General features: G+C 47.0%; 1 protein-coding gene across 2 annotated transcripts in view; it reads right to left on the bottom strand.

The window, feature by feature from the left end:
• The window catches only part of Arhgef18 (Rho/Rac guanine nucleotide exchange factor 18), a 33,968-nt gene that overhangs the window by 10,913 nt on the left and 9,672 nt on the right, over positions 1-13,383 (bottom strand). For both annotated transcript variants that reach the window (XM_038344612.2, XM_038344611.2), the window contains exons 6-10: positions 10,580-10,697; positions 8,124-8,372; positions 6,004-6,080; positions 2,827-3,005; positions 388-476 (exon numbers count right to left, since the gene is read on the bottom strand). In XM_038344612.2, the coding sequence (XP_038200540.1) occupies positions 388-476; positions 2,827-3,005; positions 6,004-6,080; positions 8,124-8,372; positions 10,580-10,697 (712 nt within the window). The remainder of the gene's footprint in view (positions 1-387; positions 477-2,826; positions 3,006-6,003; positions 6,081-8,123; positions 8,373-10,579; positions 10,698-13,383) is intronic.

Below are 13,383 nucleotides of genomic sequence, written 5' to 3'. Positions count from 1 at the left end.
AACCTCTGAGCCATCTCTCCAGCCCTGTGATGTTTTTAATCATTTATTCATCCATCCATCCATCCATCCACCTACCTACCTACCTACCTACCTACCTACCTACCTATTTTTGAGGCAGTTTTTAGCTCTGGCTAGATTTGCTCACCACATAGCTGAAGATGACCTTGAACTCCTGATACTCATCCCTGTGTTTGTGGTGCTGGGGTTGGAACCCATGGGCCTCATGCAAGCTAGTCAACCACTCTACCTACTGAACCATCTCCCTGGCCATGAACTGAACTCTTGAAATGGGTGACATTGTACATTAGTCCTCAGTGAGGTGGTATAAACTTGATGTGGGACCATGGGTTACAAGAGCGACCTGCCCACAGTGCTGACCCCTCTTACCTTGAAAGTCCCGGAGTCTCAGGGTGAAGGCTTCAGTCATCCTTCTCTCCTCAGGCTCCATGGAGGGGCCCTCCTCCTTATCTGGACAGCTGCAGGCAAAGGGGACAGCTGCCATCAATGTCACATGGGCCATGTTCTGACAGCAACACCACAGAGCATCCCTTTTCTCTCTTCCTTATGCTGGGGGGATAATGGAGCCCCAGATCTACAAGAGACCGTGTCTCAGCAGAATAGGTAGAGTGACAGAAGACATCCAATACCCACTTTTGGTGTGTCCGTGCCTGAACTGGCCAGGACTCACATACATAGAAGAGAATAACTAACCCCAAAAGTTGTCCTCTGACCTTTGCATGCATGCCATGGCTCACTTTCTCTCCAATAAAGAAATGTAATTATGAAAAGATTACTGAGGGCTGGAGAGATGGCTCAGTGGTTAAGAGCATTGCCTGCTCTTCCAAAGGTCATGAGTTCAATTCCCAGCAACCACATGGTAGCTCACAACCATCTGTAATGGGGTCTGGTGCCCTCTTCTGGCCTGCAGGCATACAAGCAAACAGAATAATGTATATATAATAAATAAATAAATATATTTTTTTTTTCGAGAAACCTCTCTAGTTGCTGATTGTTCTGCTTTTTCTCTTTAAAAAAAAAGGAAAAAGAAAAGAAACAATTACTGAGCCAGGCCAGGCAGTGATGGCCCATGCCTTTAATCCCAGCACTTGGGAGTCAGAGGCAGGCAGATCTCTCTGAGTTCGAGGCCAGCCTGGTCTATAAGAGCTGGTTATAAGGAGGCTCCAAAGCTACAGAGAAACCCGGTCTCAAAAAAAAAAAAAATTACTGAGCCAGGTCTTGTATTAGCTATGAAACGGCTCTTCCACTGAGCTATGTCTCCCTGTGCACTGCTGGTCCTTGTTATTTGTTTTTCATGACAGGGTTTCTCTGGGTAGCCGTGGCTGTCCTGAACTCCCTTTGTAGATCAGGCTAGCCTCAAACTCAGAGATCCACCTGAGTGCTGCGATTAAAGGTATATACCACCATCACCTATTTGGTTTTTTAAAAAACAAACAACAACAACAAACAACAGGCATCATACATCCCAGGGTAGATCCGACTCTGCTCTGGCCAAGGATGACCTTGATTTTCTGATCTTCCTGCCTCTACTACATCAAGTGCTGGTATTAAAGGCATGCACCTTCACAACCAGCATATATGGTTCTGGGCTTGGACTGAGAGCTTTGTGCATGCTGGGTAAGCATGCTACCAAGTTACAGCCCTAGGTCCTGTACACTGCTTTTGTGAGGAGCTTAGCGTGGAGGATGAGGAGAAAGAGTCCACACACAACAGCTCTCAAAGGGTCAGGGCTTAACCTGGAGAACTTCTGATCCTCCTGCCTCAGGTTCCCAATGTGAGGGGTATAGGTATGCACCACCAAATTCTACTTCTTGCACATTTTTTTTAAAAACTGTGATACATTTAATTCATATGTATGTGTGTGCACATGCCATGTATGTGCTGGTAATGGGGGCCAGAAAAAAAGCATCGGGTTCCCTGAACTAGAATTATAGACAGTTGTGAGCAGCCACACTATGTGGGTGCTAGTAACTTAACTCAGGTCCTCTGTAAAAGCAGTAAGCATTAACTGAGCCATTTCTCTAGCCCCTCATGCACAGGTTTAAAATGCCCCGCTGTGACATGGAGGAGGTGGTCAGTGCACAGATGCAGATGACTGTCAAGACACTGGGGGCTGTGGACCACTCGGAGCTGAAGCTACTGAGCGTGGTGTGAATATGGAGCAGGAGGCTGGCTACAGCTGGAAGCTGGACTAATCTCCATGCCCACCTATCAGCCAGATTCTAGTTCAGGCTGGGGGAAGTGATAGGGCACTGGACTGGGATCTGGAGGGTGCTCAGTCCGAGAAATAAAGAGGGTATTATAACCTGCTCCAACAAGGCTGGCCTCAAACTGTTTATCCGAGTGGCCCACAATAAAGGTCCAGTTTAGAACCGCCTGGGCCCTCACACACCTTATGCAGAAATATCCAGGCCCTTTTCAGCACTGTGACAGGTTGACTATTATTAGAAGGAGCAGTTCATTGTGAGACGTGATTTCCTCATGGGACTGGGTGGCTCGGTTGGTGGGGTGCTCACTTACACTCATGGCTCAGGGTTTCACCCCTGGCACTGTATAAACCGGGTACAGTGGTGCCTACCTTTCATCTCAGAACCTGGGAGGTGAAGGCAGGGAGATAATAAGGCTCATCTTGGGCTACACAGTGAGCTGGATGCCAGCCTGGGCTACATGTGATTGTTTCTCAAAAATCAACCAACCAATGAAGGGATCTGTCTGGGAGGTCAAAGTCAGATGAGAATAGCTTCTCAATCCCGAGAGCATGACTGGGCAGGAAGAGCCTGTCGAGGAGGCAGAAGACCCTGGGCTCACCTCTCCACGGCTCTGCGGATGTGAGCCATCCAGGTGTTCCTGTCTTCTTTGGAATTGGTGTAGATCTCATACATCTCTGGTCCTTGCATGGAGGCACTGATCAGAAACATGGCCTTCTCCTCGTTGGCCACTTCTCTCACAATTAGCTTTTGCAGAGAGATGATGGGCGGCTTTGAGTCCTGCGGGGGGAAGGTCATGGCAACTTAACTGTTGTCCTGCTATAGTCAAACAGCACTGGAACCCTGCTCCCACTCCTAGTTCACACCGAAGGCAGGTGATGACCTTGGCTGTTGTTCCTCAGGTACGAGGTTTACCAAGTAGGTCAGGCAGGTAGCCTGTGAGCCCCAGGGATCTGTCTCCCCAGCATGGGGGCACGAGGGTGTGCCACCACACCCTACCTTTTAATGTGGGTTCTAGGGAGTGAACTCAGGTCTTCAAGTACTAAATAGCCATGCCAGCGCAAAGCAGGAACATTTTACTAGCTGGAGACTATTTAATTGATATCCTAGTATTTTTTTTTTTTATTGCTTTTTGAGGGCTTGAACTCATTGTGAAACCTGGCTGGCTTCAAGTTGACAGTGGCCCCGTCTCAGCTTCCAAGTTGGGACTTCAGGTGTGCACCACCATACCTGGCATAGGGCATAGTTCTTTTCTGTTATTAATATATTTTAACATTTTGTATGAGTGAGAACATGCATGTGTGCATGCAAATGCATGCATGGTACACCTGTGGAGATCAGAGGACAACTTGTGGGAGCTGGTTCTCTCTTTCTGCCATGAGGGTTCTGGGTATTGAACTCTAGTCATGAAGCTTTGCAGCAGCATCTTTACCCATGGAGCCACCTGCTGACCTCAAAAGGCACATCTCAAGTAGTGTTCTGAGTCAAATTGCCCAGACCCTCTTATAATTAATACATTGAGGTTCTAAGCCCAAGCACCTCAGAACGTGATGGTGTGCAGAGACAGGATCTTTAAAGATAAAGTCATGTTAAACAAGACTTGTCTTTCCAGCAGTCCAAACCAATAAAACTGGTAACCTTATAGGACTGTAAGACTGGGCCATTCACAGGTCTGTCACTCCAACACTTAAGATGTGGAGGTAGGAAGTTCAGAAGATCAAGGCCAGCCTCAGCTAAACAGTGAGGTCCAGGCCAACCTGGGCTATATAAGGCCCTGACTTTACAAACCCTCAGATGACAGGTATATACAATTAAGCCAGCAGGGATGATTTTTCTTTGTGTGTGTGTGCTTTCCTGTCTAAGAACTCCTGAACATATTAACACTGGGTGATGCGGTTGATTTGTCCTGCATTTCTGGGGACTAGGACAGGCTGCTTTACGTGTCACCTGGGATACACAGAGATCCATCTGAGATACTGTACAAGGAGGCAGGAGGACAAGTGGGTCTAGGAAGATGATGGTGCTTGCGTGTTTCCTGACAGCTTTGGGCCCAACTGGTTCAAGTCTTCTGAGAGTAGGGGTGGGGCACACAGCCTTCACACTGACATCTACGCCTTGTGTGAAACTGTGGTGGCTCAAGAGGTGTGCTAGGCTAAAGAGGGGGGCAGCTTTTGTGACAAAATAGTCTGACCTGGTTTATGGAAAGGTGGGATGGGGTGGCAAGGGGTGGGAGAATTTCTGAGGTGCTTTAAGGTCAACAGATGGAATCTTCCACCTCAAGGGTTCTGCCCTATAAGACATTAAGCCATCGGCCTTGGCCCCATCTCCACCCCTGCAGAGTCTGCGGTCCTTAGTTTTGATTAAAGAGCAATCTGCATTGGCAGAGGTCAGCATCCTCTTGTTTCCACATCACCTCCATGAGTCCTGATCTAACACTTGGAGCTGAAAACGCAGGAGGGATTTTGGGGCCCCACACCATTCCCTCGGGTCTACCTGTCCTCACTCCCCTTACCTATCTCTCTCATTTTTCTGATGCCCATCCCATGGAGGGCATGGCCACTCGCCAGGCTTACTCGGGGACTGAACAGCTGACAGTCTTGACGTGGAACCTCTGGTTCTTAGTGTCCTTTGTCCTTTGTCTATGTAAATGGTGCAGATTCCAATTTGGGGTTTTATTAGTGTGCCACATAAACTCAGTTTTGGTCCTTTTCTTCTGCTTGCTGCCCCATCCCCCTCTCTACAGACCCCAGAGCAGAGGCTTTTTACCATTTGCCATACCAGCACATCCAACATCCATACACTAAGATAAGGTTCTCTGGGCCAGACCCTAGGGCCTGTGAGTACCCGGGAATGTTGGACACACAGAGACAATGAGGCTGGAAAGACTGAGGATGTTTTAGATCATGGGCTGGGGGATAATCAGGCAGCAGCCCTTCCCTTTCTCCCTAGCCTCATAGCTATAGGCAAAGCCCTCTGCACCCCAGTATTGAGAATGTCTGTGGAACTGTAACAGCTCCTTGGGCACTCCAGAAAGGAAGTGCTTAACCCCCCGACCAGACAGACCAGACATTGTTCAAGTTACGCCCACCTGCAGCCTTCTCCAGCTCCATCCTCAGAGCAGGTTCCGGCATCCTAGCTGTCACAGAAGGAGACAGACCCCTGTCTCTGAGTCAGTCAAGACCCCCGGGTGCCATTCCAGAGGATGAGGTTACCGTTCTCATGTCCCCATGTCTGTTCACAGACCCTCAACTAGATGCCCTCCTTCTCACTTCTCCCGCACTCCTGTCCCTTCTCTCTGCCACCCAGAGATCAGAGTCAGCTTATGTGAACCTCCTCTCATACCTATAAAGAATGGTCCCTATTCTGCCTTCTGAGTTTGAGCTCTGTTTAGAGCCCTTGCCATGCTGTCATCTGCTTATGGCATTACTAATTCTTTTAATAAACTTTTACCCAAGGACAACTGACCTTGGTGTTCCCCTTAAGGCCCTCCTACCAGAGACCTTTCAATGAGGACCAGAGTCATACCAGGAAGCAAGACAGGTTCTCATCCCCTATACATTCTATTGATGCCCATTGGCTGGAACCTTCTGGAAGGACCATGAGACAGGGTGTCTCTCAGTATATTACACCCCATCTGTGTTTCCTCTCCATGTCTTGTATTGGACATCCCTCTATGGGACCCACCACGGCATGGCCCCAGCAAGTGGGGCCTGTGAAGACATCAGACACATGCCACCGAAGCAAAGATGTGGGACCTGGGAGGATGTTAGGCACATACCACGGACGCAAAGACGTATTTCTGATCCTTTTCCTGCAGCAGCAGAAGCACGTCAGTCAACAGGACAGCGAGGACATCTGCAGAGACCAGCACACAGAGGATAGTCTTAGAGACCACATGCCCAGAAGGGCTCAAGAGGGAAGCACCATGATGCTTCAGCCTCTTGTTCCTAGGAATTCCCATCCTAACTCATCCCTTTCCACAAAGTAGCATAAATGAATGCCAGAGGCTCCCACTCAGAATGTTCAGAACTCAAGCTAGAGCTCACATGTTGCATTCAGTTCTTTCATTATTTTTCTTGCTTTTTGGTTTCTCTGTGTAGCATTGGCTGTCCTGGAACTTGTTTTGTAGACCAGATTGGTCTTGAACTCAGAGATCTGCCTACCTCTGCCTTAACGATGTGTACCACCACCGCCTGGCTTAAGAATTTATTTTTATTTTTTATTATTTATTTTTATTTTACTTTATTTTTGTTTTTTCGAGACAGGGTTTCTCTGTAGCTTTGGAGCCTGTCCTGGAACTTTCTCTGTAGACCAGGATGGCCTTGAGCTCACAGAGATCCACCTGCTTCTGTCTCCCAAGTGCTGGGATTACAGGCATGAGCCACTACCACATGACTTAAATTTTTATTGCCTATTTACTTATTAATTTATTTTTGTTTTTCAGGACAGAGTTTCTCTGTATAAGAGCCCTGGCTGTCCTGGAACTTGCTTTGTAGACCAGGCTGGCCTTGAACTCACAGAGATCTGCCTGTGTCTGCCACCTGCGTGCTGGGATTAAAGGCATGCACCAGCAAGCCTGGCTCAAGGATTTATTTTTAACTATGTGTGCGTGGGTGTCTGTGTGGCCTTGTGCACGTATGTATGTGCTCTCAGTGGGTAGAGCTGCTAGGTCCCTGTAGCTGGAGTTACAGGCAGTTGTAAGATGTCCAGTATGGGTTCTTGGAACCAAATTTTGAGTTCTTTATAAGAGCAACAAGTACGCTTAGAGACTGTGCTATCTTTCCAGCCCCTCATTTATTATCATTACTATTTTTGTGCATATGGGTACACATGTAATCCATATATATGTTCATGCATGTGTGCACACATTTGTTTGGGTGCACCTGTGCATGTATATGTGCATACACTAGGGGTTGATATGAGGTATCTTCCTTAATCACTTCCTGATTTTATTTTATCTTTTTGATGTGTGTGTATGGCATGCAGGGGAAATTGGCTGGAAGGGAGGGAGGTGTGTGCATGGGCCCTAGTGTGTATGTGAAGATTGGAGGACAAGTTGTGCAAGTTGGATCTATACTTCCACCACACGTGGCTAAAGTAGTGTAAACAGTACTAGGGTTCCAGGCATGCATCACCATGCCTGGCTGGGGACTGAACTCAGGCAAGCACTTTACGAACTGAGTCATTGTTCCTGCTTCTAGGAGGTTTCTTTGTTGAAATACACTTCTCTTTCTATCCCAGGTCATATCTTGCCTCCTGCTGCAAAGACGGGGGGGCAGGGATGGCCTCAGCTCCCTTAAGTCCCAGTCCCACTTGGTGCCTTATCCCTGTATGACTGTATGAACACCTCTCACAGTGAGACGTTTGCACACGAGTCACGGGAGTGCAGATACTAATGTTTGATGGAGCCTCTTTTTCTTTTTTACACCTTTTAGAGGCAGGGTCTGGCTTCCAACTTGATCTGTTGCTGAGGATGACCTGATTTCCCAATCCTTTTGCTTCTGCTTCCCTAGAGCTGACTGTCACTAAGCTCAAGTTTACTTGGTGTTGTGGTTGGTAACCAAGCCCTCATGCATGCTAGGTAAGCACAAAACTGATCTACAGCACCATCCCTGGAAGAGCCATTTCTGATGATCTCATCTAAATTAAACACTTTTCCTCCAGTCTACTCTCTGTAGTCCACTGCTCCCTTTAAACCTGAAAACACTCAAGTGGTGCAAGTTTGGTCTTGTTCCTGTCACTCAGCTTGGGGCCAATTCACGATGGAATATAATTTAAGATAGAGCCCAAACCATCCAGATGGTGCCTATCACTCTAACACAGCTGCTAGAACTGCAAGGATGTATTATGTGGAGCCAACACGAAACCCACCAGAGGTGGCCAGAGGCAGACATTTACCTTTCAAGCGTCCTGATGTGGACTTCCAGCACAAGGTGCCTTCCAGGTGGAGCTGGCGCCGCAGCATGTCCTCCTTGCGGAAGGTTAGCCCATTCTTGAGTTTGCTGGATGACTTCAAGTCCACCTTGCCTGCGATCTCCCTGAGGCGCTGCTCCTTCTCATACTCGCTGACTTTGGCATCCACTTGTGAGATGATGTCTTTGATGAGGTTCAGGGCCTGGCTCAGGTCTTTGTGGTCCTCAGTGCCAGCTGTCACACATAAGCAGAGGTAGCGCTGTCTTTGTGCCCACGCTCACAAACACAACAGAAGTGGATGTGCCACATGTGGATGGGACCTATAGGTATATTCATTCCCTACGGCCACTGCTTAGAGGCCTTTCAGAACCCTCTGCCAACTGTAATTTCTGAGATGAGAAATGGTTCTCCAAAATTAATTAACAGCCCAGAGTTTAATGGACTCACTCAGTCTGTTTCTGTTTGAATTATTTTTTGAGACAGGATCTTGTGTAGCACAGGTTCCTATAGAGAATGACCTTGAACTCCTGATGCTCCTGCCCCCTATACCTCCCAGGCACTAGAACTACAGGCCTGCGATACCATACTTGGTTAGTTTAGTTTTGCTTTTTTCTTTTTTGAGGCAGGGTAGGGTCTCTTCATATGCTCTGGCTGTCCTGGAACTCAGAGATCCACCTGCCTGTTCTGGGACTGAAGGAGTGTGCCACCACACCTGGCCTTTGTTTTTGTTGAAACAAGATCTTGTTCTGTAGCCCTGGCTAGCCTGGAATTCAGTGTGGATCAAGTTGGCCTCAAACTTGCAGAAGATCCTCCTACCTCCACCTCTTGCCACCATGCTTGGCTTAGAGTTTTAAAAGTTAGGTGTGGTGGTTCAAATGGCACAAAGTACCTAGCACACCATACACGCTCCTACCATCATTATAGACAGATTCCCCTCAAGTCCTTAGCTCTTCATAAAATGGCCACTTCTACTTCCTGTTCCAGTCAACAGAAGGCCCCTATCACCTGAAGGACACAGTAGAGAAACTTGCCATTTCCTCATGGCCCAAACCTGGCAGATATCTGAAAGAGGCGGTCATCGTCCCTGCTCCCAGGAGCACCTGGCATGCTACATGAACTTTCTGCTGTGCTCTCTGTGGCCATCAGATGTCATCTTTTTCTTCTTTCTGTTTGACTCTTTTTTTTAAAATTTATTTATTATGTATACAATATTCTGTCTGTGTGTATGTCTGCAGGCCAGAAGAGGGCACCAGACCTCATCATAGATGGTTGTGAGCCACCATGTAGTTGCCGGGAATTGAACTCAGGATCTTTGGAAGAGTAAGCAATGCTCTTAACCACTGAGCCATCTCTCCAGCCCCTCTGTTTGACTCTTTAATCAGGGTCTCATAATGCAGCCCAGGTTACTGTAGAACATGTGGATCTTCCTGCCTATCTGTTGGATAGCAATTTCCTCTGAATTAAAATGTTCTATTCTGGAAGAAAGTTGTTAAGACTCAGGAAGTCCCTGAAATTCAGAGTCATACAGCAGGTCTCCCTAAGATTATGAAAACACTAAGGGCTGCTCACGTGAGGACACGCTCCATGTTTAGTTGCCTGCAAGTCCTGCAGAGAGATCCAGGGTTCCAGCTTTTTTTGAGTCCTAACACACATGCTATGGTGGCTTTTGGTGACGTAGCTGCCTTCAGTCACCCCTACTCCTATAAGTAACTGTTTATCCATGCTCTTAAGTAACCGCAATAAAATCATAGGTTCACCAAGTTGTACTTGGATGGTAGGTTACATTGGTCTGTTGTTAGTTCCCAATCACTATCTGGGATGAGTAGGCATTTGTTAATGCCTCCCAGGAAAAGGGTTACACAATACTAGGCCCCCTCATGCCGAGAGAACACTTATGCCCACTGCACCAGCTCAGATCTTGCCCTGGACATATAACTTCATATAAGAAGAGGTCATTTCTTCTTATTTTTATTTACATGTATAAGTATATTGTTACATGTATGCCTGTGCTCCATAGTATAGCGCCTGTGGAGGACAGAAGAGGGCATAGCGTCCAGTCCCCCAGAACTCGTGTTGTATATGGTTGTGAGACACCATATGGGTGCTAGGACTCAAGCCCAGGTTTCTCTGGAAGAGTAGTTGTGCTCTCAAATGGCTCGACCATTTCTCCAGTCCTAGAAATCATTTATTAATAACCCAGGAATTATCTTGTTTTCATCTAGTTCATGTCCAGTTTACAGATACTGACCTGGGCCCTGTCATGGTCTAGCCTCTGCTAAGGGCAAAGGTTCACCCAGCTCCTGTCCTCATGTGCTGACTGCCTGGCACCCAGTAAAGGGGATTGCAAGAGGGATCTTGGTCAGTCCATTGGTAAATCCAGAGCAGGTGGACTGAGACAGCCATCCACCCTGACCCACAAGTGCAGCAGAGTGTGTTCCCACCTTCTGTGTTCTGGATGATGCGCTCCACCAGTACCGGGTACTTGGTTATACGCTGTGTGACCAGAAGGATACACTCCTGAACTCCCAGCCGTCGCACAATGGAAAAGTTGCCGATTTTCTGTGAAATGGAAAAGATATTTTGTTTTAATATCTCTTTCTCTCTTTTACCTTCTTTTATTTTTGGATATTTTTGAGACAGGGTCTCTCCATGTGACCCTGGCTGTCCTGGAACTCACAGAGATCCACCACCCTCTGCCTCCCAAGTGCTGAGATTAAAGATGTGCACCACACCCAGCTCTCCATCCTTCTTCCTTCCCTCCCTCCTTCACCATCCCCACTCCCTTGTGTTTGTGGTTGAACCAAGGATCTCAGGCATGCTGAACAAATACTCATCACTGAGCTGTATCTCAAGACAGACAGACAGACAGTCTAACACACACATGGTTTGATGATTACCTGTATGTACTATTATGCTAGGGTAACATGCTCCTTTTTTGGGGTCTGTATTAGTATGTATTCAAAGACCAGAAGAGGGTATTGGGTGTCCTCCCCCAGTCACCACTCCTCTCTCTCTCTCTCTCTCTCTCTCTCTCTCTCTCTCTCTCTCTCTCTCTCTCTCTCTCTCTCTCTCTCTCCAGTGAGGTACTATGTGTCACTATGCAGACCAAGGCTGGCCTTAATGCATCTATTAGAGGCCTGCACTATGGTTATGCCGCCATGTCCTGACCCTTTGTGGCAGGGTCTCTCCTTGAACCTGGAGTTTCTGTTTTCTTGTCAAGGCTGGAAGCCAGAAAGTCTCAATGATTCTCTTGTCTTCTTCAGCCCCACAATAGAGTTGAGGTTGCATGCATGTGCTGCATGCCAGGCTTGTTACAAGGGCTTTGGGATCCAAACTGCAAACTTGTGGCTAAGCAGCAAGCACTAAGACCTAAGCCATCTCTCCAGCCCTTTTTGTAGTTGAGAAAGTACAGCCTTTGCAAGATGTTTCTGCTTCAGCCTTCCAAGAAGTTGAGGTTACAGAGAGACCTGAACTACTAGGTTCAGCTTCCTGCTGAATCAATTAAACATCTCAGGCCAGGAACTCCTGCCCTTTTACCTAGCTGTGACCTTTTTCTTCTTCTATGACCCCCAAATAGGAGTTGCCTTCTAAATATGGAAAGGTTACAAGTGGGTGGGCACTTAGTAAGATCTGTTAAAGAGGAATTTAAGCCAGGAATGGTGGGGCTTGCCTATAATCCTAACACTGGGGGAAGGGAGGTCTGAGGCAGGAGGACCTTGAGTTTGAGGTTAGTCTGGTCTACAAAGCAAAATCTTACCTTAAATAACAAATAAAAATAAGCCGGGTGGTGGTGGTGCCTGCCTTTAATCCCAGCACTCGGGAGGCAGAGGCAGGTGGATTTCTGTGAGTTTGAGGCCAGCCTGGTCTACAAGAGCTGGTTCTAGAACAGGATCCAAAGCTACAGAGAAACTTTGTCTAAAAAAAAAAAAAAACCCCAAAACAACAACAACAAAAAATAAGTGTGAAAATATTAAGATGAGGGTGGTGCAAACCCATGATCCCAACATCTGGAAGCCCAGAGGAAGAGGATCACCAGTTTTGGGTTAGCCTGGGCTACAGAGGAAGTTTTAGACCAGCCTGGGATATGCAGGCAAGACCTTGTCTCAAAATAAGACGACACGGGGCTTGATACATGGCCCAGTAGTCAACAGTCAATACTTAACTGTTGTACAATATTATTTTAAGATGTGTTACATTTGTTTATGCTGTGGAACATGTGTTTAATGATGCAAAGATGTGTTGTATTCTTTTATGTTGCATTTGTTTAACGCTGTGAAGCTGTGCTACTTTGCCTGTCTAAAACACCTGATTGGACTAATAAAGAGCTGAAGAGCAAGGCAGGAGCAAGGTGGAGCTGGCAGACAGAGAGAATAGGTAGGGGGAGAAATCTGGGAAGAAAGATTGAAGTGCAAGAAAAGGAGGAGAGGAGGATATCAGGGGCCAGCCACCCAGCTACACAACCAGCATCAGAGTAAGAAAGAAAGGTGTATAAAATAGAGAAAGATAAAAGCCCAGAGGCAAAGATAGAGGGGATAAATTAAGAAAAGCTGGCTAGAAACAAGCCAAGCTAAGTAAGAAAAAGTCTCCATGTGGGATTATTTGGGAGCTGGGTGGTGGGCCCCCAGAGAGCAAAAGAGTAAACAAACAACTACACTTAATTATTCTAAAAAAGGTCCCAGGTTTGGGCTCCAGTATCCACATGGTGGCTCACAATTACATTTAATTCCAGTTGCAAGAGATCTGATCATTTCTGGAACACATACATACACCTCAATATAAAAGTTTTTAAAAGTTGAGTATGATGATGTGGCTCTATAATTTCGGCACTTGGGAAGTGGAGGCAGGACTTCAAGGTCACCCTGAGCTACTTAGTGAGTTCAAGGATAATAACCTGGGCTACATTAGAAACTGCTTCAAAATAAACAAGAACAGAATAAGAAAACAAACTGACAAGAAAGGAAGAGAGAACCAGTTATGGGAGGAACACAAATTGGATATCTAGTAGGTGTTCACTTTTGTGCACACACAGACCCTCATCCTTGATCCTAGCTGACAGCTAGCGTCCCAGAACCCTCCAGAACCAGACTGGGTATCCGCCTTTATTCCAAACCTGGCTCCCAAGCCACTTGTGATTTACACATGTATCTTTTAACTAAGAACCAAAGTGGTCACTTGGCGCTGTTTCCTGGTGGGGCTGAGAGACAGCTCCCTGACCTCTGCTGAGCATGCTGGACATGCTGGGACG

The sequence above is a fragment of the Arvicola amphibius genome, chromosome 10 (assembly GCF_903992535.2).
Source record: "Arvicola amphibius chromosome 10, mArvAmp1.2, whole genome shotgun sequence".
Lineage (NCBI taxonomy): Eukaryota > Metazoa > Chordata > Mammalia > Rodentia > Cricetidae > Arvicola > Arvicola amphibius.
This window is presented reverse-complemented; position numbering and strand designations above follow the sequence as displayed.